We start from the raw sequence: 26,525 nt of genomic DNA on the forward strand, positions 1-26,525 counted from the left end.
GTTAGTATTTGCCTTATGTATTGAGGTGCTCCTATGTTGGGTGCATAAATATTTACAATTGTTATACCTTCCTCTTGTATCGATCCCTTGATCATTATATAGTGTCCTTCTTTGTCTCTTGTAATAGTCTTTATTTTAAAGTCTATTTTGTCTGATATGAGAATTGCTACTCCAGCTTTCTTTTGATTTCCATTTGCATGGAATATCTTTTTCCATCCCCTCACTTTCAGTCTATATGTGTCTCTAGGTCTGAAGTGGGTCTCTTGTAGACAGCATATATATGGGTCTTGTTTTTGTATCCATTCAGCCAGCCTGTGTCTTTTGGTGGGAGCATTTAATCCATTTACATTCAAGGTAATTATCGATATGTATGTTCCTATTCCCATTTTCTTAACTGTTTTGGGTTTGTTATTGTAGGTGTTTTCCTTCTCTTGTGTTTCTTGCCTAGAGAAGTTCCTTTAGCATTTGTTGTAAAGCTGGTTTGGTGGTGCTGAACTCTCTCAGCTTTTGCTTGTCTGTAAAGGTTTTAATTTCTCCATCGAATCTGAATGAGATCCTTGCTGGGTAGTGTAATCTTGGTTGCAGGTTTTTCTCCTTCATCACTTTAAGTATATCCTGCCACTCCCTTCTGGCTTGCAGAGTTTCTGCTGAAAGATCAGATGTTAACCTTATGGGGATTTCCTTGTGTGTTATTTGTTTTTTTTCCCTTGCTGCCTTTAATATGTTTTCCTTATATTTAATTTTTGATAGTTTGATTAATATGTGTCTTGGTGTGTTTCTCCTTGGGTTTATCCTGTATGGGACTCTCTGTGCTTCCAGGACTTGATTAACTATTTCCTTTCCCATATTAGGGAAGTTTTCAACTATAATCTCTTCAAATATCTTCTCAGTCCCTTTCTTTTTCTCTTCTTCTTCTGGGACCCCTATAATTCGAATGTTGGCGCGTTTAATGTTGTCCCAGAGGTCTCTGAGACTGTCCTCAGTTCTTTTCATTCTTTTTTCTTTATCCTGCTCTGCAGTAGTTATTTCCACCATTTTATCTTCCAGGTCACTTATCCGTTCTTCTGACTCAGTTATTCTGCTATTGATCCCATCTAGAGTATTTTAAATTTCATTTATTGTGTTTTTCATCGTTGCTTGGTTCCTCTTTAGTTCTTCTACGTCCTTGTTAAATGTTTCTTGCATTTTGTCTATTCTATTTCCAAGATTTTGGATCATCCTTACTATCATTATTCTGAATTCTTTTTCAGGTAGACTACCTATTTCCTCTTCATTTGTTGGGTCTGGTGTGTTTTGACCCTGCTCCTTCATGTGCTGTGTGTTTTTCTGTCTTCTCATTTTGCTTATCTTACTGTGTTTGGGGTCTTCTTTTCACAGGCTGCAGGTTCGTAGTTCCCGTTGTTTTTGGTATCTGTCCCCAGTGGCTAAGGTTGGTTCAGTGGGTTGTGAAGGCTTCCTGGTGGAGGGAACTAGTGCCTGTGTTCTGGTGGATGAGGCTGGATCTTGTCTTTCTGGTGGGCACGTCCACGTCTGGTGGTGTGTTTTGGGGTGTCTGTGGCCTTATTATGATTTTAGGTAGCCTCTCTGCTTATGGATGGGGCTGTATTCCTGTCTTGCTAGTTGTTTGGCATAGAGTGTCCAGCACTGTAGCTTGCTGGTCGTTGAGTGAAGCTGGGTCTTGATGTTGAGATGGAGATCTCTGAGAGATTTTCGCCGTTTGGTATTACGTGGAGCTGGGAGGTCTCTTGTGGACCAGTGTCCTGAAGTTGGCTCTCCCACCTCAGAGGCACAGCCCTGATGCCTGGCTGGAGCACCAAGAGCCTTTCATCCACACGGCTCAGAGTAAAAGGGAGAAAAAGTAGAAAGAAAGAAAGAGGATAAAATAAAATGAAATAAAATAAAGCTATTATAAAGCAAAGCTATACAGACAAAATCTCACCCAGAAGCATACACATATACACTCACAAAGAAAGGAAAAGGGGAAAAATTAATATATCCCGCTCCCAAAGTCCACCTCCTGAATTTGGGATGATTCGTTGTCTATTCAGGTATTCAACAGATGCAGGCACATCAAGTTGTTTGTGGAGTTTTAATCCGCTGCTTCTGAGGCTGCTGGGAGAGATTTCCCTTTCTCTTCTTTGTTTGCACAGCTCCCGGTGTTCAGCTTTGGATTGAGACCCGCCTCTGCATGTAGGTCGCCTGAGGGCGTCTGTTCCCCGCCCAGAGAGAACGGGGTTAAAGGAGCAGCTGCTTCGGGGGCTCTGGCTCACTCTGGCGGGGGGGGGAGGGAAGGATACGGATGCGGGGCCAGCCTGCGGCGGCAGAGGCCGGTGTGACGTTGCACCAGCCTGAGGCGTGCCGTGCGTTCTCCTGGGGAAGTTGTCCCCGGATCACGGAAGCCTGGCAGTGGCGGGCTGCACTGGCTCCCGGGAGGGGCGGTGTGGAGAGTGACCTGTGCTCGCACATAGGCTTCTTGGTGGCGGCAGCAGCAGCCTTAGCGTCTCCTGCCCGTCTCTGGGGTCCACGCTGATAGCCGCGGCTCGCGCCCGTCTCTGGAGCTCGTTTAAGCGGCGCTCTGAATCCCCTTTCCTTGCGCGCCGCGAAACAAAGAGGCAAGAAAAAGTCTTTTGCCTCTTCAGCAGCTGCAGACTTTTTCCCGGACTTCCTTCCCAGGTAGCTGTGGTGCGCCTTCAGTCTGTGTTCACGCCGCCAGCCCCAGTCCTCTCCCTGCGATCTGACCGAAGCCTGAGCCTCAGCTCCCAGCCCCCGCCCGCCCTGGCGGGTGAGCAGACAAGCCTCTCGGGCTGGTGAGTGCTGCTCGGCGCCGAGCCTCTGTGTGGGAATGTCTCCACTTTTCCCTCTGCGCCCCTGTTGCTGTGGGGTCCGTGCTGATAGCCGCGGCCCGCGCCCGTCTCTGGAGCTCGTTTAGGCGGCGCTCTGAATCCCGGACTCTCTCCCAGCTAGCTGTGGTGTGCTAACCCCTTCAGGTTGTGTTCACGCCGCCAACCCCAGTCCTCTCCCTGCGATCCGACCCAAGCCCGAGCCTCAGCTCCCAGCCCCCGCCCGCCCCGGCGGCTGAGCAGACCAGCCTCTCGGGCTGGTGAGTGCTACTCGGCACCGATCCTCCGTGCGGGAATCTCTCCGCTTTGCCCTCCGCACCCCTGTGGCTGCGCTCTCCTCCGTGGCTCTGAAGCTTCCCCCCTCTGCCACCCGCAGTCTCTGCCCGCACAGGGGCTTCCTAGTGTGTGGAAACCTTTCCTCCTTCACAGCTCCCTCCAACTGGTGCAGGTCCCATCCCTATTCTTTTGCCTCTGTTATTTCTTTTTTCTTTTACCCTACCCAAGTACGTGGGGAGTTTCTTGCTTTTTGGGCAGTCTGACGTCTTCTGCCAGCCTTCAGTTGCTGTTCTGTAGGAGCAGTTCCCCGTGTAGATGTATTTCTAATGTGTCTGTGGGAAGGAAGGTGATCTCCGCATCTTACTCTTCCGCCATCTTCCCACAGCCCCTGGTGTCTTTTTCTAATTATGTTATTTGATTGGTTGTTGTTGGCATATTGGAAAACTATTGATTTTTGTCTCCATCTTCTGACAGCCTTGCTTTTTGGACCATGCCTAATTGTTGGTTTTCAAACTTATTGAGTTGGACATGTAGATAATTTCAGTCCCACTCCTCTCTTAATATGCTCTCTTAAACCTTCAGGATAGATGTTGAGCGTGTTGATAGGGGTTGATTAGTGGGATATATTTCTCTTCTTTGCATAGTTTTTCTTTTGATGTACCTGGGAGTTTAGAGTTCTAAAAATTCCTTAGTGAAGCTTGATGTCTATGCTTTGAGTGATGTGATGTCACTTAATGGAAGAGGGTAAACAAAACATCCCTAGTTCTTAGGGTTGTGGTACAAATATCTAGATATAATGTTACATATAAACTTATTTTGTGGAGTGGAGCTAGAACAGGGTAACACTGACGGACCACTACCCACGTGTAGAGATCCTTACCTGTGTAGGGTATCCTTTCATTGGTTTGGACAGCAAGAGGGTGGTGTTGGGCCATGGACCACTTTTCCTGCCTTTTTGTCAGTGTGAGGAGAGCACATCTTAGGATCAGGAATCAATTCAGCTATAAACAACAGGAATTTTGTTTATTGTCACCAAAAGAGTTCACCAAATGAGAGAGTAGTTTTCAGAATTACACTGTGGAAATGATTTGTCCTTTCTTCATCATCCATTTTCATTTGGGGGGTAAATTGTTATTTTGGAGTAGGTTTCAAACCATATTTGATTGTGCTCTGTCTGATGTAACTAGAAAATCATAGAGGTGGTTTGTGTAATGGGTTTAGATCTTTGGAATCTATTTCTAAAAATCACCAAGATTAACTTGTCATAGCGCTTTGATGTATTTGCACAAACATGAGGATTATGTATCTCCTTTTCCTCCAACATTTTAATTGTTGTTTAGTTTAAACTTGACTAATGATCACCAGCTTACATATCTTTATTTGATGGTTTAATGTCAACTCATGCCAACCAGAGTTTGTATTATATACCAAAGTTCCTTTCATAAACTCTGAAGGTTTTGATAAACTACTGTCTTGATGACCATAATGTCGTTTTGACCTGAGGACTTTTTCAGATTTAAATGAGCTTGGTGGTTTATTAAATGTCATGCAGAGTTTAAATCCTGGGTAAATTTAGCTGTTGCTTTTTTTTCACTCCTTTGACTAATGATTCTGTCAGTGGAAAAGGCATGGGTAGTGACTGATACTGTAATAGGGGTGGGGCGGGCGTGAGTGACAGCGTGTGACCCTTAGTGGGGCGGTTAGATGTCCTGCTCCCCCAACAGTCAGCCTCACGGTGGTCCGCGCGTAGCAGAGAGTGCGGTGAGAGACAGATTGTGGCTGGCCTTCTCCTTGGGGCCCTCCAGGCCCTCTGGCCTTGGGCCAGCGGGTGAGCTGGGAGCCTTGGGGGCAAGCTGCGGGCTGTGTCCTGCAGGGCTCCAGAGCCCTGGCCAGGCCACCCACAGTCCGGGCCCGGCCTTGAGGCAGCAGCGAACCTCTCCCCCATCCCTGCCCCTACGACCTAATGGCGGCAGCGGTGGTCTCCGTGGGTCGCAGTGCGTGGGACCCGGCCCCTGATTTGGGCAGCCTGAGGGCCAGCTGGGTCCTGGGCGCCTGGCTCCCTCAGCGATGACGGCTGGGCGGGGTCTGGGGACCTGGCCCTGAGGGGCGCCGCCAGCTGAGATCTGCCTCCTCAGCCGGGCTGGGCACTGGTGGGAGGACCCAGGCTGGGTGACCAGCCCGCGCAGGGACCCCCTCCTGTTAACGAGGCCTGGACCTCGGAGGGCGAAAGTTGAGCCTTGGGACCTGCCCCTTCTTGTCAGAACAGAGACTAACTTTGTTTGGTGGACGTTTACAGGAACATCGTGACCTGACCATGACCTGACCTCAAGAACAAAGGATCTGACACCAAGAAGCTTCCAACAACTAACCCCGCCCCTCCCTCACCTTTCCTGTAAAACGGCTTTGCTGAAAGCTTTCAGGGAGTTCGGGGTTTTTAAGGCATGAGCCACCCGGCTCCTTGCAGGGCCCTGCAGTAAACCTTTGTCTGCTCCGAACTCCGACGTTTCAGTGTTGTTTAGCCTCACTGTGCATCAGGCACACGGACTTGAGTTCGGTAACAATATCAATTTTTTGTTTGTAGGGATTTGAACCAAGTCTTTTACGTCTTTCCTTTTAGGTGGTTGATTATATCCTGCCACCCTTGGTCTCCTTGGTTCAAAGCGGGAATGGTAAGTGTGACCACATCAGTGAGAATTCCATCAGTTACACATTCTGTTTTCATTCTATCTTCATGTGGTCACGTTCTTGGCATTTTTTTTTCTTTCAAGTGGAGTGGAGACTCTTCAGCTTGCGGCTGCTCTCAGAAACCACATCTCTGCTCGTGAACCAGGAGATTGGTGATGGCAAGAAGGAGGCGAATGTCGATTCTGACAGCAATCTTCTGGCTCTCATTAGAGATGTCTTACTTCCCCAGTAAGTCCCCTGCACTGCACTCAGGCAGAGAAGTGTAGGGTGCCCAGGATGCTTCTGGCAAACGAGGTCCAGTGATGGGCTCGGGGTCGCAGGGACCTTATATTTTTGTCCGGGGGCTTATGCACTCACTGTAAAGGAGGTCTAGAAAGAGAGGCAGTAACTAGTGTGCTGCATAGGACGCAGGAGAATCTCAGTCCATCTTCAGAAACATCCATTTCGAACTTTATCTGTTTTCTGCAAGGCACATGACTGGGGTTCTGCCGATTTAAAAATGTTTGTGGCCAGAGGGATAAGGTTTATTATTCAAGGTCAACATGACAAGACTCCTGGACATAGAACTGGGACTTTTCCTGGACCTTCTCAGAAATAATAGGGATGGAAAGCAATCTTCCTTCCCTCCCCTCCAAACTCTTGGAATGGAAATTAAGTTTAGTTAAAAACAGGATATGTTTTTGCGGGGGAGGGATGGTGGCAGAACAGTTAGTGAGTATTAATTAACCGAAGGGCATTATTTCTTTCCTTTTACTCCATGGCTCACATAGCAAACACACAGGCGGAGGACTGCCGAGAGCACGCAATGCAAACACGTTAAGCTCTAAAATGGCACCTTGTAATTCAGACAACGCTGTAAATTTTACCAAACAAAAAAATTGAAGTCAAAAAAATTGAAGTTTAAAAAAGGTGCATGCCACATCTCACTATTAAATAAATTTTTTATAAAATTAAACAAATGCTGGAAAGCGTGTCAGGCATTGAAGCGCATGCCTAATCCTGCCTCCTCAGGGCCTGGCCTGCAGCCTGAGTCAGTTCAGCAAGTTTTCAAGGATGGCAGCTCCACCAGATGCTGCCCGATATTTGTTAAACTTCTCAAGATCTGTTCTTATTAAAAAACCTTTTTTTTTTTTTTTTTTTTTTTCCGCACAATATAGAAACCAGATCTAATCATATTCCGAAGAGCTCAACCACTCCTTGTTGGCTTAGGCAGGTATATTTTACGAAGTGTGTAGCCAGTGTGTGACAACCCTTCTCCCAGCTGAGGGAGCCTGTCTTGACTGACGGGGGCTTGACCTGTGCCGGCTTGATTTACAAGCTAGCCCCTTGGTCCTTTCTGCTTCCCGTGCTTCTGCAGTTGGCTTCAGGGAGACTCCTGGTAATACATACAGTAAGAATACTTTTGATACTCAAAGTAAGAAAATGACTATCTATATGAAAAAAAATTAAACTTTGTCATGTGGAGCTTTCTCAGTGATAAACTATCAATGAATATATTTCTGGTTGCATTTGTTATATATGCGTGTGTGCATGTGTGGTTTGTACTTAATGTGGGTAAATATAAGATTCCAATCTTGTTTCATGGGATTAATTAATGCTATCAGTGCCATCTTATCTGCTACCCGACGACTTGTACTGAAGCATTTTTCAGGACCTGAGATGTCCCCCAAGAGGGACAGGATTTCTTCCAAAAGACTTCTCAGTTTAACAATAGTTTGTTAACACTGATGCACATTTGAAATAAAATCTCATTGTTTCTAAAGTCTGCCCACTTTTGGAACAGTCCGTAGTATAAAAAGTATTGAATCTATAATTTTAGTGCTCATATTTTATTCATTTGAGCTATAATAAATAATATGTATTTCCTTTAATGGGCATCTTTACCTTTTCCAAAGATGAGGAATTAAAGAGGAAAACACAAATGTAAACCACATGGCAACTCAAGAACACATGTAATGTAGATGAGCTCAGGTTTTGATTAAGCAATTTGAAATGCACTTTGGATAATGTTATGGGATTTATTGGGATGTGGTGTGGAATGTTTTCAAACCTTGTGTACTGATTCTGATGTGAAGTGCAGGTCTTGGCTCTGCATTTAATTCTTTAAGCCTCAGTTTCCTCATCTATAAAATGAGGATAATTGTACCTAATTTAAAAGATTCAAAAATGAAGATTAAATGGGATACTTCTTGTAAAGCACTTAGTACAGTGTGTGGGACATAGTACGTTCTTTTTTTTTATTGTTTATTTATTTATTTAATTTATTTTTGGCTGCATTGGGTCTTAGTTGCAGCATGCGAGATCTTCGTTGAGGCGTGCAGGAATCTTTCGTTGTGGTGTGCAAGCTTCTCTGTAGTTGTGGAGTGCGGGTTGTTTTTTCTCTTCTCTAGTTGTGGTGTGCGGGCTCCAGGGCTCATGGGCTCTCTAGTTGAGGAGCGCAAGCTCAGTAGTTGTGGCACGCGGGCTTAGTTGCCCTGCAGCATGTGGGATCTTAGTTCCCTGACCAGGGATCGAACCCACATGCCCTGCATTGTAAGGCAGATTCTTTACCACTAGACCACCAGGGAAATCCCCCATAGTACGTTCTTGACAAATATGTAGCACCACTACTATTATTATTAGGAACATTATAATCCCTCCTATTAAACTTTAAAATGAAGATTGTAATGGTACAATAATAGTAATACTACATACTTCATAGACGTGGCCATTAAATAGATGCTGGTGATTGTGCCCACCTGGCATATATAGTAAGGGCTCAATAAATATGTAAAAAATTTAAAAAAATGAACTACAAATGATGAATTCATTTAACTTTGATACTGGAAAACTAGAAACCTTGACAAGGAATTTGGTCTTTGCAGATAGCTCTTGGCAATTGTAAGTTTAGAAATGCTCATAATGGAAAATTCATGTTCTTCAATGAGTATGTGCATATAATGGCTTAAGAATAATGAAGTTTCTAGAGTTTATAGGAGCTATATAAAACCTGCTTCAATGTGCAAATAGACATTTTAATGTTGATCCTTTTAATTTTGTTAAAGTTTTAATTCTTCTTTGACCTTAAAAAATACTTTGGGTAAAGCCAAGGTGACAATCTTTTCAATCTTTTCACCTGAAAGTGTTATATTAGTTAAGACGATTTCTTTTTTTTTTAATAAATTTATTTATTTTATTTTTTTTATTTTTGGCTGAGTTGGGTCTTTGTTGCTGCACGTGGCTTTCTATAGTTGCGGTGAGCGGGGGCTACTCTTTGTTGCGGTGCGCAGGCTTCTCATTGCGGTGGCTTCTCGCGGAGCATGGGCTCTAGGTGCACGGGCTTCAATGGTTGCAGCACGCAGGCTCAGTAGTTGTGGCTCACGGGCTCTAGAGTGCAGGCTCAGTAGTTGTGGCGCACGGGCTTAGTTGCTCTGTGGCATGCGGGATCTTCCTGGACCAGGGCTCGAATCCGTGTCCCCTGCATTGGCAGGCGGATTCTCAACCACTGCACTACCAGGGAAGCCCCAGTTAAGACGATTTTATTTGCAAACAGTTAAGACAATTTGCAAACAGTTAAGACGATTTTATTTGCAAACTTAACTCAGGCTAACTTACAAAGTAATTATTTGCTCACATAACTAAGTGTTATTTGCTCACATAACTAAGAAGTCAGGGACTTGTGCTGGTGTCAAATATAGCTGGATTCAGGGGTTTGAATTATGTCTACAGTACTGTGTGTATGTCTCTTTCTTACCATCTCTTCTCTGCCTACATCTTTGTGGCTTTGTTCTCAAAGAGGCTCTTTCTACTTGGTGGTTAAGTGGCTCCTGGTTTATGACTCTAGGGAAAGAGTGGATGTCTTTTCTAATGGCTGTTACAAAATTTTCAGGGAGCACAATAATTTAATCTCGTTAAATACCATGTAATACCTCTCTTCCAGGTGCTTTTCAGAACTGCGGTGTGATATGAATGAAAATTCAGTTGTAAGAATAAATATCATATTAAAATAAGTATTAGTTATCGTTCTCAGAGAAACAGAACAAATAGGAGATATATATATGTAGAGAGAGAGAGGAAGAGGGAGAGGGAGAGAGAGATTGAGATTTATTGTAAGGAATTGGCTCACATGATTATGGAGGCCAAGAAGTCTTAAGATCAGCAGTGTGCAGGCTGGGACCCAGGAGAGCCAATGGTATAGTTCCAGTTTGAGTCTGAAGGCCTGAGAACTAGGAGAGCTGAGGGTATACTTACCAGTACCAGTCTGAAAGCTGACAGGCTGGAGACCCAAGAAGAGTTGATGTTTCCATTCAAGACCAAAGGCAGCAAAAGACCCATGTCCCAGCTCAAGGAAGTGGGGCAGGAGGAGTTCCTTCTTACTCAGTCTTTTTGTTCTATTTTGGTCTTCAGTGGATTAGATGAGGCCCACCCACAGTAGGGAGGGCAATCTGCTTTACTCAGTCTACTGACTCAAACGTTAGTCTCATCCAGAAATACTCTCACTGGCACACCCAGAATGTTTGGTGACACACCAGTAATCAAACGTTGGTGGCCTGTGGCCCAGTCAAGTTGACGCGTCACCCCATCTATCATAGATAACATGAGTGAACGGCTTACTATATAAATTGTGAATATCAAAGAACTGTTACCCCTTCTCACTGTGCATGCTTTGCTTTCTAAAGAGGTGAAGTTTAGTTACAAGCATTTGTTTAGTGCCTTTTGTATGTGGAGGATTATGTAATAACCACATATAGAGAGATGGTATTTGAGTTAGAGTTTGAAACCTGGGTATGATTGGATGGAAGAGGAGTGGCTACCCCAGGCAGGAATGGGGTAAGCAAAGGTGTGGAAGAGGCAGAGTAGTGGGCAGTGAGCAGACCAGCTTATTTCTAGCAGAAATCTGCATGTGAGAGTTCTGTGAAATAAGTTTGGGAGAAAATGTTTTCTCTCTTCATCAGCCCATTCATTCACTGATACCAATTGTATACATCTTATTTCATAGGCATATTTCTAATAATGACTAAGATAGGTACAGCCTCTGCCTTTGTGGGATGTATTGTCTGGTAGAGCCAGATATTTCATAAATTAATAATTTTTTTAACCGTAGAAGTTTGTAAGTCATGTAAGTCATAAATGTTTAAGTATAAATTAAATAAATATCAAAGCTGCCGTTCTTAAAATGTGGGCCTACACCATGTTTATAAACGTGCTGAGGAACACACGTTCTTTCTGAAATATTCTGTGTGCTTTTGAGTTTTACCCATTTAACTTTTTTAAGCTCAATGTTTCTCAACATTACATGACATTAGGACACTACTTACTAAGGCTTATCTGTTAACATCACCCAGAACTCTAGATTCCTTTGGTCACAGTCTTTAAATACTGTTCCATTATGGGCATTTCCACGTCAGGAACAAGAAAGGGGATGCTTATCATCAAAACTTTAACTTTGGATTATCAGTGTTAACTAATAATACAAGAAAATTAAACTCTAAATATTCTATTCGTTTTTCTATTGGTGCATAACAAGTTAACACAGAGTTAGAAGCTTACATCGACATCTGTTGATTAGGTCACGCTCTGTAGGTCAGGAGTCTGACTTCGTGCGACTGGGCTCCTAGCTCAGGATCTCGAGCTGCTGAAATCGCACGGCTGCTGGGCTGAGCCCTTGAGTGAAGACTCCGGGAGGAATCTGCTTCCCAGCACACTCAAGCTGTTAGCAGAACTGTTTCTTGTGGTATTAGCTTCTCAAGGCTGCTGTAACAAATTACCACACACCGACCCGCTTAAAACAACAGAAATGTATTCTCTCACAGTTTAGGAGGCCGGAAGTCTGACATCAAGGTGTCAGCAGGGTTAGTTCTTTCTTGAGACCCTGAGGGTGAATCCACGCATCTCTCCCAGCTTCTGGTGGCTGCCGGGCATCCTGGGTTTATGGCAGCATCTCTCCAGTCTGTGTCTGTCTTCACATGGCCTTCTCCCCTGTGCGTCTGCCTCACATTCGCCTCTGCCTCTCTCTTGTAAGGACGTCTGTCATTATCTTTAGGGCCTGCCCTTAAATTCAGGGTGATCTTACCTCGAGATCCTTACCTACTTCTGTAAAGACCCTTTTCCCAAATAAGGTCACATTCACAGGGGGTCAGCACTTGCACATATCTTTTGGGGGCCATTATTCATCCCAGTATACAGATGCAGGACCAAAGTCACTGTTTCTGTGCTGCCTCACGTTCTTTTAGGTGCCCGAAATTCTTTTCACGTGGACCCTCCATCTTCAAGTCAGCACTGGTTTGCCAAATCCCCTTCATGCTTGCCATTACTCTGACTTCCTCTTTGGCCACCAGCTTGAGAAAACCGTCTGCTTATTGAAGTTGGTAGTAGTGTTCGTTGGTAATGTGGATCTTGTGATTAGAATATACTTGTATTCGCATCTTGGCCCTGCCATTGACTTGGTGTGTGAGCCCTCACTTCCTCCTTCCCCTCCCTGCTTTCCATTTCTCCTCCTTTCTTCAAGATAGTTGAAATGCCAGGAACGTAACTGCTATCTGTATGGTTAATGAGGAAAAGTTTTTTTTCTGGGAAGAAAGATAAACCACATATACTCAGAAAATTACCATGATTTTTTCCGGCAAAGAGACAAGATTTAATTTTAAAGGTTCATGCAGAAGAGGAGAGGCAATATTTAATGGAACTTAAGCCCAGAGTGACCTTATTAATTAAAATCAGCACCTCTCAGAAGTTTTATATCAAAGTCATTATCAGTGAACTCTTAACATTGAAAGTAGTCCTCTGCTGACTGTTTGAACTTTTTTTTCTGACACTTGTTACATAAGGGGAGAGCATTGCTCTTTCAGTATTTAGCTATAAGCAGGACTAGATCCTCCACTCAGGAAACACATCACTACTCTTGGGGAAGAGGAAATTCTAATATTCCTACAAATGTAAATAATGTAATTTGAACTACCTTGTGTGATTGTTCACAGGAGGTTTAAAACCCTTTCTCTCTTCTTCTCTCCCTCCTTTCTCCCATTTCTCATATAAATGATATGTCAAGTGACTTCTCTGTGCCAGGAACTCAAGATACAGTGGTGAGAAAGATTGAATCCTTGCCCCTCGGTGTTCATACCGTATAGTGGGTGAGACAAAGCAGTAAATAAATAAATATCTAAGGTGATTTCAGTTAATTGTGAGTGCTCTGAAGAAAATACAGAAAATGGTGTAAGTAGGTAGAGAATGACACCTGCCATATCAGTAAACAAAGGATGTTGTGGCCTTCAAGCCCTCAGCCACTGCCACCACCCCAGACTGTGCACCCTGGGGGGATTCAGGATGGAGAAAAGCAGGACACTGGCCCCAGATAGCTAAGGTGCATATCAAAGGAATGATTTCAATCAGCCCAGACTCTTGCATCTTCCCATACAGAGAAAAGTGCTAGATTCGTTCACTTGAGGTGTCTGGTTTTTCTTTAATTGACAGTAGTCTTTTGATGTTCCGACTACCTGCCGGGTTTTTGCTGCAAAAACTCCTGTATCTCCTGGCCCCTCCCTTACTTCTCTGGAGTGGTTCCTCAGAGCGATCTGAGAGGCTGCCTCTCGGGCTTAAGTCCTCAACAAGTCTGCCAAATATAATTCTCAACTTTTAGGTTACGCTTTTTTTTTTTTTTTTTTTTTAATCAACAAGGGGAAATGGAGGGAGGGCCTATTTTATTTTATTTCAATAGCATAGTCAGGGAAGGCTTTATGCCAGGCAGCAAGCCGTGGGGAAAAAATGCGCTAAGCAATTTGCCTTTGGTAGACTGGAACCACTTTGCCAACATGTTTTGTTCTATTTTCATATTTTTCTTTAGCTTTGAATGTTTTGTATTGAAAAGAGATCATGCTGATATAAATGTGTTTACAGTGTTTTTATGACAGTAGGACATTCAGCATTTCTCTCCTGGGGAAAGTGAGTACTGTCTTTTTTTTTTTTAACAATTCTCTTGTGACCTGTACAATCATCAGGGCCATAATGACTTCATAAATTATTAAGGCTTTGTTTTTTAAAATCTCAGAAAGGACTGTACCCTTGACAACTTAGAATTGTATTTCCTTTTAGAAATTTGAATTTATAAATGGATTTTGTTAGTGGCAACACACTGTAGAGTTGATGTCTCTGAAATAATATCCAGCAAAAGTCATGAGTTTCACTACCTGATTTCTGTGTTGGTGGCTCAGAGGACATCCAGATGTTTCTGTATTGCATCTTTGTCTCCCTTAACTACAAGTATTCTATGTTAAAATAGGCATGAACTTGACCATCTTTGATGGGAATCAGAATATATAGGAGTATTTCATTTTTGGCCATTCCTTAGATAAGTTGTTTTTTGCACATAATATTTAATTAAATATTTTTGCACCAAAAGAAAGTTCCACTTTGTTCTTTTTACTTAATCCTTTTATGTTTTGAGTGTGTACCTAAATCAGTGCATTTAGGTAGAGTGATTTTTCCTCTTTTGGGGGTACAACCTATGGGAATCTGAATTGGGATAATTTGGGAGTTAGAGTAAAGGTAAAGGCTCTTTCATCCTTCTGAATCAGAGTAATTCTAGTACTCCAGTTCTTTGGATAATATTTTGTAAACCTTGAGTGTTGCTTTAGTGAAGTCATTGTTTGGTTGTTTTTTTTAGCCTTTCAGGCCTTCATAATGAAAATTTGCTGTTGATTTTATCAGAGAAGCCCAGACATTAGGGCTTACTATCTGAAATTATATTTAATACTTATTTTGAAGTCTTACCTATCTTTCTCACTTAAAAAATGTAATATATATATATATATATATATATATATATATATATATATACACACACATATGTATGTATGTATGTATCTTCCCACCATTTGTTTATTTCTCCATCCACTTATGTATCCATGTGCCTACTGATATGCTTAAGTATCTATGCATCCATGCAAGGCAATAGAGTGTCGCGTAGAACTTAGGCCACATGAAAACACAAGATTGGAAAGTCTCAAGATATCAACTATTTATTTGATTTATGCCCTCTCTCAGTTCATAAAATTTTGGAGTTGACTCAAGATACCACCTAGTACAAATTTTGGAAGAACCTGTACAGAAAATGCCCAAAAGAGTAGGTTATCTCCCCCTTTCTCATAGCAGTCCAGGGAAAGTCCTCAACCTTCTCCAAAGGTAGCTTTCACCTCCATGCTTTTGCTGTTTGGCAGCCTTCTCTTTATCTAACCCCACACATCTCCTTCCTTTAAACTCTTTAAGCCTGGAATCCACCCTGCACTGTTACAAATGCATTTTAACATAATGCCTTCCTCATAGCTTCCTTTGCTCAGAAACCTTGAAATCTTTAGGTGGCAGAAAATAACATTAATAGTTCTTACCCAGCCATTCAAGACTCTCAGTGTTTTGCCTCTTGCCTACCATTTTATGTTAACATCTGCCTTCTCCACTCTATGGTTTCTCCATTCCTGGTGAGATTTACTTAGTACTTTCTGAAATTTCCTCCTTGGAACCTGTGTCTTCCTCCTACCCCCAGACATCATACTGTGAATATCTGTATCTATACTTATATAACACTCTTTTATTGACTGTCTTGTAATCTACTTACCTATACCTACATTTATAAATGTTTTAAAAATCATTAAACAATTCCTGGTTAGTAAATATCTAGGATTTTCCCGGTATTTCACTATTATATGTACTGCTACAAAGACTATTTTTAGAGCTACATCTCTGGGTGCATACTGATTTCCTTTTGTTGAATCTCTAGATGTGGAACCACTGTGTTGAAAATTAAATACATGTTCAGGGCATTTGACATGTTTTGACAATTTGTTTTTGAAGATGACAAACGGTGTATGCTACCAGCTTCTGTTTATGAAACTGCCTGTTTTTCTGTACTCTTATTAGCTGCAGCTTGCATTCCTTCAGATAATCATGATGCTGACAATTTTCTCCCCATATTTGTTGGCCATTTATATTCTTCTTAGGTGGATTTTGTACTTTTTTTTTGGTGGGATGGTGGTTGGTTTGCAAATAGCTCTCTATATATTAAGAATGTATAAAATCTACCAATATTCTGCAAATAAATTTTCCCACATTTGATTTGTTTATGGTGGTTTTGCCACTGAGAAACATTTACTACTTAAAAACTTTAAAACTGTGAATGTTTTTTGGATTCATATCTCTTTGTTGTCATGCTATAGAGGCCTTCTCACCTAAGAGTATGTGAATATTTACTCATTGTAGTATTTCAACAAAGTTAAAAATTTGTACTTGAATTTTTAATTTATTGATGATACATTTTCATAAGATGTGGCCTGACCATTCTGTCTCCCTTTCTGTGATGACTCTTTTCTTGTCCAATGCTGGGTCACCTTTCTTTCCTTTTAATTTGTGTGTCTATTCTTGATCCCACGCTACACTTAACAATTCTAGTGGTTTTGTAAAGTACTTTAGCTTTTCTTTTTTTTTTTTTTCCCTTAGATTGCATATATATGTGTTAGCATACTGTATTTGTTTTTCTCTTTCTGACTTACTTCACTCTATATGACAGACTCTAACTCCATCCACCTCACTAAAAATAACTCCATTTCGTTTCTTTTTATGGCTGAGTATAACTTTTCTTTTAGCAGGTTCTTCCTCATTGTATTTCTCCTTAAAATTCCTTGGATATCCTGGAATCACTCTTTCCTCCCAAATTCTCAGAGTACACTCCATTGACATGTGAAATGTGAGTTTGGGGTTTAATTCCATTTTTACGATATGGTGCCTCCCCTTTCCCTCAATGAAATAGGTACTTCTTTCCATGTGGCCCATTCTTTGGTCACACCCCCAGAATAACTCCTCACAATAATCAGAGTTATTTAGGTAGCCTGTTTCAATGTTCTGCCAGCCTACCTGCTTGACACTGGTTACTCCAGGCACTTGACAAGGTAGGGAAGAGTCTAGCCCTCGGATCCCTGAATATGTGATTTTTAGCACTTTTCTCTCCTCTTGGATAGAGAATTTAGTATGAATGGCTTTTCTTGCCTGGTTTTCAGCTGTTTGGAACCTAGCAAAGATCCCTTATTTGGGGAGGATCCTAGAAGTGGAAGAGAGGGGTGTTGGGACTGGACAGCATGCTTTCATGTCAACAGCAGCGATCACAGTCTCTGGCCGGGCTCAGGGCACTTGGAATGCTCCTCTCCAGCCCACGTCCATCCACGTGGGCCAGCTCCACACTGGTCACTCTCCTTTATAGCCATTTCAGGAGTCTGGGGTTATCTTTTTTTCTGTTTTGTTTTCCTGCCAAGTCTCATTCAGAGGAGTGCAAAATCCAATTACTATCAGCTCAGTTGCATTCTCTCTCTTGAGAAAGACAAGCTTAATAAATCACAGCATTCTTTTGGCTAGTTCTTGCTGACCATTAGAAACCTATCTAAAGTATGTTCAGTGTATCAATATTTCTATGCTAAACATATCCATTATAAAATTTACCCTTCTTTTTCCAAGGGGAAAAAAACACAGCAATATTCTTTGGGAAAATTGTTATGCGTTAGGCTGGTACAAGCTTCATCCTTCCCTCCTGTTTCAAGGTTAGATAACCTTCAAACAACCTCAACACATTTGTATTTCAGACAGTAAAAGTTTCATCAGTGTTTCGGTTTTAAATGTAGGTTCTACATATTCTTGTTAAGTCCCTTTAAAAATATTTCATATTTTTCAGTCCTCTTGAGATTGTTTTCACTATTATATTTCTAACTAGTTGTCCATGTGTTCTCCTCTGCTTTCTGTACAAGCATGTGAGTAAGGACATCCCATGGGCAGCTTTTTAAAATTCATAGTTTTGTGGTCCTTTCCTCAGTGATTCCAGTAAGTCTGGGAGTGGGAGCGAGGGGAGCTGGTCATCTGGGGTATGTGAGTGACTTGTAAGAAGCTTCTTACCCCTACTTCTGTTGAAATTCTCTGGCTGACAATTTGCAAATACCAGTAATCAGTGGAAGAGTGCATTCTTCTCTTATCTCTGACTTTAATGCCTCACTATAAACTCAGCAGTGCCTCAGTTTCCCTGTTAAGGATGTGTGCTGCAAAGGCTTAGCTCAGCAGGTGTGGGGTGGTTCAAACCCTGCACATTATGAAGAAACTGGCTCTTGACTCCCTTCTGGAAGAGTACTTCTGAGCCTTTGGAATATCCTTCCTGATAAGAGAGTCTGTATCCCTGGGGCCTTGAGCCGTGCCAGATAATTCACGCTAACAACGTGAATTATGGCGGGGCATTGGGCCACACCATATCAGCTTGACCCTCGGAGGGGCTGGAGACAGAGGTTAGCCACACAGGCACTCCACACCTAAGTGACTGACCCCTAATAAAACCCTGGACGCCAGTGCTTCCCTGGCTGGCGGTACTTCACACGTGTTGTCACACAGTGTTGCTGGGAAGACTAAGCCCTGTCCACACAACTCCACTGGGAGAGGACAGCTAGAAGCTTGTGCGTGGTCCCTTCTGGACTCTGTACTATGTGCCTTTCATCTTTGCTGATTTTTAACCAGTATCCTTTCTCTGTAATAAACCGCAATCGGGAACATAACAGCTTTTCTGAGTTCTGTGAGTCCGTCTAGCAAATCACTGAACCTAAAGGTAGTCTTGGGTGCCCCCAATTGAGGATGATAAGAGCTTTTTATTTTCTAAGACTATTAAGCAAAGGAAAATGCTGAGTTGTTCCTTTTTAAAAAAATTTCGAATTGTATGTTAATTTTACAAATACATTTTTATTCACCTCTAAAGATGTTCCTTGATTTTTGTTTTATTCGTATGATAAAATGTCTGGTTTTCCTCAATTTGATTTTTACTTGTTAATATTTTATTTATGAACGATTGGTACTTTGTCTTTTATCTTTGTCATACACTGGTGAATCTTTGATTGCTATAATTTAAAAGTATTTCATAAGAAAAATGACTAAAATATGGTACTTCCTGGCTCCTTAAACAGAGTGCTCTGCCCAGTTTAACATTTCCTTGACTCACTACCCCGTTTTGAACATTATGGTGTGTAATGGGCCCTCAGGTCCCATTGGGGGGTGAGTGGCTGCTTCCTCTGTGTTAAATGCTCCCTGGACTGCTTTCTGCTAGGAGTTCTTGGGTTTGCTTTCTTTTGTTTTTCCTATGCTTTCAAGCCCCACTTCTTGTAATTCTTGGGTTGTCTTTCTGTAATAGTCCCTCTCCTCCCTTTACTCGGCTCCTTTTTTAAAGACTGTGGGCTTAGAGGCTGCATAATTAAGCCTGTTATGTAATGATTTCCAAAATGAGAGTAACTAGGCTCTGAGTAAGAGCCCGGGGCCCTCTTCTCTAGAGGATAAAACATCTGCTTCATGTCATGGAGTTTTAAATACACATTTTGGATTTTTGGAGATGTTTTGCTCCCTCGTTAGTTGGTTGTTCTGCAGAGTTAAATCGTAAAGTTGATTGGTGAGTTTGTCCATTTATTCATTCATTCATCCATTTGGTGCTTATTGACTGAGCATCTACATGGTGTTGTTTACTGGATCGCTGAACCTAAGTAGGTCACACACAGTATACAGGCCAGCTCTATATCTAGCAAATAACATGGGAGCACAGTGGAAACTTTTGATGAAGACATTTTGAGTTTTATCCTCTCTGGTAATGCTTTTCATTTCAGGTTCTAAAGTATTAATAAGAATGCCATTCAGCAAAGAGTTGACATAGCGGATCTGAGACTGCTCTCCTGAGAAAGCCCTGCTTGCAAGGCTGGCCTTGGCTGCCATCTTGGGACTTGGCTCTCAGAGAGCTGCCAGTCGGTGTTTACCTGATGAGGGTGGTTCTCTGTGCCCAGACTGTTTGTGCAGACAGTATGGTTTATGCCGATGCCTGCTTTCATCCTGGGAGTCTGGGATTTTGGGTACATGTTAGGTTGCCTATGCAACCAGCCCCACGCGATAAATACCTTGGTCACTTGAGCGTCTAATGGGCTTCCTTGGGCAGTAACATCACGCACACATGCTGCGTTTTTGTGGCTGGGGGGAGAGTGTGCTCTGTGTGACCCCTCGTGGGAGGGAGAGAGGATAAGGAAGTTTGCACGTGGAATCTTCCAGCCTCCACCTGTGTCTGTCTCCCTTATGACTCAGCTGTGTGCCCTTGCTGTGCTGCTGTACTAAGTCTGTACTATAAATACAACTGTACGTGAGTCTCGTGAGTCCTCTAGAATCCCTGACTGTGAGGGTGGTCTTGCGACACCCGACACAAATGCCTAATGTTTCTGGGTCTCTTACTATGTGCGCAGCTCGATACTAATCATTTTACCTGGATTGTCTCATTGAATCTTCCCAACATCCCTGCTCTGTGAGGTAGGTCAGTATCATCGCCACCATTGGCAAGTGCCGGTCCTATATCTCATACATTTATTTCAGTATCTATTTTCTTCCACATGTTTGAAACATAGAATATTGTTTCTGTTGTTCAGAGGAAACTTTAAGTGACAAAAGCACTGAGTGTTTTTTAATCACGTTGTCATTTCAGGTACGAGCACATCCTCACGGAGCCTGACCCCGTACCAGCGTATGCTCTGAAGCTGCTAGTTGCCATGACTGAACACAACCCAACTTTTACCAGGTACTGTCACTTCAAATTTTCTTTTCTTTGTTTCTCATCTAGGAAGTGAATTTTCTGTGTTCTGAAAATGTTGTTAAAGATGATGAGATTCTACAAGGCTAATGTTGGAGTTACCACAGTGGTAAATTTTCATGTTTTATGGTTTGTAGTATCTGTCATCTATGGTGTTTTGGGTCATGTTCTCATATTTTTATTCTTTATTAGAGTTTGCATACTGTGGAATTCATAATGCTTTAAAATTATAAATTCTTTAAAGAGAAAATACTAACATATACTTTTATTCTTTTTAACGTCTTTATTGGAGTATAATTGCTTTACAATGTTGTGTTAGTTTCTGCTGTATAACAAAGTGAATCAGCTATATGTATACATATATCCCCTCCCTCTTGCGTCTCCCTCCCACCCTCCCTATCCCACCCCTCTAGGTGGTCACAAAGCACCGAGCTGGTCTCCCTGTGCTATGCGGCTGCTTCCCACTAGCTATCTATTTTACATTTGGTAGTGTAGATATGTCAATGCCACTCTCTCACTTCGTCCCAGCTTACCCCTCCCCCCCCCATGTCCTCAAGTCCATTCTCTACATCTGCGTCTTTATTCCTGTCCTACCCCTAGGTTCGTCAGAACCATTTGTTTTTTTTTTAGATTCCATATATATGTGTTAGCATACGGTATTTGTTTTTCTCTTTCTGACTTACTTCACTCTGTATGACAGTCTCTAGGTCCATCCACCTCACTACAAATAACTCGATTTCGTTTCCTTTTATGGCTGAGTAATATTCCATTGTATATATGTGCCACATCTTCTTTATCCATTCATCTCTCGATGGACACTTAGGTTGCTTCCATGTCCTGGCTATTGTAAATAGAGCTGCAATGAATATTGTGGTACATGGTTCTTTTTGGATTATGGTTTTTTCAGGGTATATGCCCAGTAGTGGGATTTCTGGGTCGTATGGTAGTTCTATTTTTAGTTTTTTAAGGAACCTCCATACTGTTCTCCGTAGTGGCTGTATCAATTTACATTGCCACCAACAGTGCAAGAGGGTCCCCTTTTCTCCACACCCTCTCCAGCATTTATTGTTTGTAGATTTTTTGATGATGGCCATTCTGACCGGTGTGTGGTGATACCTCATTGTAGTTTTGATTTGCATTTCTCTAACAATTAGTGATGTTGAGCATCATTTCATGTGCTTGTTGGCAATCTGTATGTCTTCTTTGGAGAAATGTCTATTTAGGTCTTCTGCCCATTTTTGGATTGGGTTGTTTGTTTTTTTGATACTGAGCTGCATGAGCTGCTTGTATATTTTGGAGATTAGTCCTTTGTCTGTTGCTTCATTTGCAAATATTTTCTCCCATTCTGAGGGTTGTCTTTTCGTCCTGTTTATGGTTTCCTTTGCTGTGCAAAAGCTTTTAAGTTTCATTAGGTCCCATTTGTTTATTTTTGTTTTTATTTCTGTTTCTCTGGGAGATGGGTCAAAAAGGATCTTACTGTGATTTATGGCAAAGAGTGTTCTTCCTATGCTTTCCTCTAAGAGTTTTATAGTGTCTGACCTTACATTTAGACTTTAATCCATTTTGAGTTTATTTTTGTGTAAATGACTCTACTGCCCAAAGCAATCTACAGATTCAGTGCAATCCCTATCAAACTACCAATGTCATTTTTCACAGAAGTAGAACAAAAAGTTTCACAATTTGTGTGGAAACACAAAAGACCCTGAGTAGCCAAAGCAATCTTGAGAAAGAAAAATGGATCTGGGGGAATCAGGCTCCCTGACTTCAGACTATACTACAAAGCTACAGTAATCAAGATAGTATGGTACTGGCACAACAGAAATATAGATCAATGGAACAGGATAGAAAGCCCAGAGATAAACTCATGCACATATGGTCACCTAATCTGTGACAAAGGAGGTAAGAATATACAATGGAGAAAAGACAGCCTCTTCAATAAGTGGTGCTGGGAAAACTGGAGAGCTACATGTAAAAGAATGAAATTAGAACACTCCCTAACACCACACACAAAAATAAACACATATACTTTTAAAAAGTCAGTTCTCGCCTCATTGTACTGAACAATTGTTTATTAAATCTCTGTAGTATTTATAGACTATAATTTTTCTGCTTTTTTTTTAAGAATTAATGTTTTTTTAAAAATAAATTTATTTATTTATTTTTGGCTGCATTGGGTCTTTGTTGTTGCGTGTGGGCTTTCTCTATTCGTGGCGAACGGGGGCTACTCTTTGTTGCGGTGTGCGGGCTTCTCATTGTGGTGGCTTCTCTTGTTGTGGAGCATGAGCTCTAGGCATGTGGGATTCAGTAGTTGTGGCACATGGGCTCAGTAGTTGTGGCTCATGGGCTCTAGAGTGCAGGCTCAGTAGTTGTGGTGCATGGGCTTCGTTGCTCCGTGGTATGTGGGATCTTCCCTGACTAGGGCTCGAACCCGCATCCCCTGCATTGGCAGGCGGATTCTTAACCAGTGTGCCACCAGTTAAGTCCTTAATTTTTTTTTTTTTTTTTATTAGTTGACATACGTTCATTGAGTAGTGGAGAGCTTTTTGTCTTTATTGAAGACACTACCTGTGATGATACCAAATTTTTTAGTGCTAGTAGGGTAGCGGCAGCTGCTTCACTCTTGCAAAGAAGGGTTTGTCGGAGACCACCCAGCTCTGCAGAAAGGCAAGAGAAGAGTTGTTGCTTTCAAACAAGAAGCCTGGTTTTGGTTGTATGGGTGATGTGTGAGGACGTTTTGGGTTTGGAGCCTGTACCTGTAGGTGCAGTGCACCTGTAGAGTTTCCCTTTGATCTTTCTCAGAGAACTAAATCATACAGTCCCAACCACCTGGATTTCACCTGGTCTTCTGTTTACAAGTCCTGCATAGTGATGAGCCAGCATCATATTGTTAGTGCTGAACAAGAAATGCTATTTGTAGAGTATCTGTATTGAGTGAAAGGCTGACCTAAGACAACCTTTGCAAGGGGTGTGCCAGGGCCCGGGGTATGCCATGACCCAGTCGCAGGGCTGCCCCGGTGCTCTGGGTCTTCAGGTCAGCCACAGTGTGGGGCCTGTCACAGCTCTCAGGCCTCTCTGCTGTGAGCAGCCTCATTTGTTTCCAGAGAGTGACATATAAATATTACCCTGTACTCCCTGTGCCACGTTGTAAAAGAATTTGGGGAGCACTTAACCCTTTATATTGTTGGCAATTCTGAATCCTGTGTTTCTGTAGTCTTTTAAAAGTCTGTCCAATGAGCCTTCCAAATTTCTCACTCAGAAGGCACCATCCTCTATTCCTTCAGAAGAAATTTATGTCTAAAGAGTGAATCTGTGTTAGGAGTTAAAGCCAAATTCAGATAGTTGTTTCTTTTCTGGACCTTTGATACCAAGTGGGAATATTGTATACTGATTTTGTCCTCTCATTAGATTGAACAGATTGCATTTCCTTTTTTTTATGTTGACTCTTGCTCATTCATGTGGCATGTTTTCCAGGCTACTTTCTCTTCTTGCCAACTCTTTATTAAATTCATCTGAATTTCCTCATATTGAGGGAAAAAAACCTAGTGAGGTGGAAACAGATAACTGATGACCTATAACCTTTTTATTTTAAAATGGTTAGAGACTAGGTTTAGAAGTCAGTTTATATTTTTTTAGTTTACAAGCAGAATTCAATGGATTAATTTTTATAAACTTTTTTCTTTGTTTTCCTTGCATAATTAATACTTGAATATATTGTCTTTGTATTAAATTCCAGCACTGTAATCACGAGGTCCCCTGGGCTTCCTCATTCCCCACCACTGCTGCACAGGTCTCTCCCCCAGGGCTAATACTTGTTATTATTTTGGTGGGTGTCCTTCCTGAACTTTTTTGGGAGCTATTTAAATTCAGTATGTATATACTGAATTTAAATAGCTTCGCTGTGTGGTGGTCAGTTTTTAAAAAAATCATAGATAGTATCATTGGGTGTGTGTTTTTCTGAAATTTACCTTTTCATTTATCAAAATTATTTGAAGATCTTTTCGTATCAGTATTTATTCACACTCTTGGCAATATCTTTGCCAAACTTACGGATGAAAATGGGATTTCATTTCATTTTGCATTCACTTATCTATTGATAAACTCGAACCTCTTAATATTTATTCACTAAATTCAATTGTAAAAGGTCCATAGCCTTCAACCATCAGTTCTACTGCTACGTATCTGTTCAAGAGAAAAACTCATATATACACAAAGATTTCTGCCTAGGCAAATAAGTTTTAAAATGAGAAAAATGGTTTTAAAATTAAATTACATTATAGCTATAATAAACACAACTGTGCAAGGGTTTGAAAGGGCAGGGTACATTTTGAATACTGCTCTACAAAGATATCCTAATAATTTTGTAAACTGAAATTGTTTATCACCCCCAAACCCCATTTAAATACCACTTTGCCTTTTGTAGAGTCTCTTTCTGTATTCACTGTTCTCTTCTGTTTGCCTTTTCTCTTGAAACAGGATATTAAAATGAGAGTTGTCCCATGTCGATTTTGGCTGAGGCTCCAGAGGTCAAGAGCAAAGCATTAAAGACCTATTACCACCCACCTGCTCTCTTCCCCCCACCCCTTCTAAAGGGAGGTTCTAGATCCCACAGGCCCTAGCAACCTGTGTACATTTTGCAAAATCCATTCATATACCTTGAAGGGGGGGTGGGGGAAAGGAAGTTTTTTATTTCCCTAACTGGATTTTCTTTTTATTCAAAAATGAATTTTAAGTCCAACATTTCGAAATGGGTAGTACATTTCTATTTGGGGGAAAAAAACAATATAAAAAGATAATACCGAGAAGACCTGTTCCTTCCTCTGTCCACTGTGATCTTTCCTCATCTTCCCATTATATCCCTTACGGCTGACTGCTTTATTCCTTTTATGTCCAAAGGCAAACTAATGTGACTGTGTATTTTCTCATTTCTCCCTTTCACACACAAATAGCATATTAATGTATGTTTTTCTACCCTACGACTTTTTTCCCCAATTTTGTTTCTATGTTGATACATAGAGAGCTTCCATGTTGTGTTTTACAGTTATAAACTCTTCCACTGTATAGATATACCATACTTTGTCTCATTAATGTCTAATGGATAGACTTGAGTTCTTTCTAATTTAGTGATAGAGCAAAGAATGAATAATCTTATATTCATACTTCATTTTGTATGTATGCATCTATGTCTTACAGGATAAATCCCTAGATATGGTATTTGTGTATCAAAGGATAAATGCACTTAAAATTTGTTTTCAGGTTCAGCCATATTGCCCTATGGTGGGGACTTTACCATTTTGCATCTCCAAAGGACATGTTTGAGGATGCCTGGCCCCCTACAACCTTGCTATCAGAATTTGTTAAACTTTGGAACTTTGCCAGGGTGATGAGAGGTTATTTCACTGTAATTTTAATTTGCATTTTCCTTTTCATGAGTGAAGTTGAATATTTCTTTTTATGGTTAAGGGCCATTTGCATTTTGCTTTTTGCTCATGTTGTTTGCCATCAGTCCTTGGTCTTGGCAATGCCACCCTTCAAACTGAAACACCTCCTGCCTGGCTTTCCATTGCACAAATACATTACAGGCCACTAATCCCTTTTACTTCTAACAGTGTCTGCACTATTCCTATTTTTTTTGCTGTCGTGAGTAGCATGACCATGGGTGTTACTTTGTATGCTACAAGTGGTGAATCCATGTATGTTTCTCCATTGTGTATCCATTCTAGAATGGAAATACTGGCTTACAGAGCTTGTGCTTGCCTAGATCCAGTAGATACTGCCAAGCAGTTTTCCAAATTGGTTGTACCAATTTACGTTCCTACTAGCATTGTTCACAAGGTCTGGTTGTCATGTAAGCTTTGAAAAAAATTTTTTTAAAGTCAGGTTTACTGAAGTATAAGCTTACATAGAGTAAAATTCACTCATTTTAGGTATGCAGTTCTCTGAGTTTTGAGAAATGTACACAATTGTGCAACCATCACCACTATCAAGATAGAGTATTTCCATCATTCCAAAATGTTCCCTCATGCCCCTTTGAATGTTAGCTTATAAAAATTCTGTTTGCCTGGAGAATGATATGACCAGACTGATTTTAAGTTTCATTTTTTTTTTTTTTTTCCTGGAAAGTCCCT

At 41.5% G+C, this 26,525-nt stretch overlaps 1 protein-coding gene across 2 annotated transcripts in view; it reads left to right on the top strand.

Annotated features, from left to right (window-relative positions):
• Nucleotides 1-26,525, top strand: part of ULK4 (unc-51 like kinase 4) — a 545,664-nt gene that overhangs the window by 206,551 nt on the left and 312,588 nt on the right. For both annotated transcript variants that reach the window (XM_082412745.1, XM_082412746.1), the window contains 3 exons: nt 5,734-5,785; nt 5,885-6,029; nt 20,296-20,388. In XM_082412745.1, coding sequence (XP_082268871.1) covers nt 5,734-5,785; nt 5,885-6,029; nt 20,296-20,388 — 290 coding nt within the window. The remainder of the gene's footprint in view (nt 1-5,733; nt 5,786-5,884; nt 6,030-20,295; nt 20,389-26,525) is intronic.

Source organism: Balaenoptera physalus (assembly GCF_965194825.1).
Source record: "Balaenoptera physalus genome assembly, chromosome: 11".
Taxonomy (NCBI): Eukaryota; Metazoa; Chordata; class Mammalia; order Artiodactyla; family Balaenopteridae; genus Balaenoptera; species Balaenoptera physalus.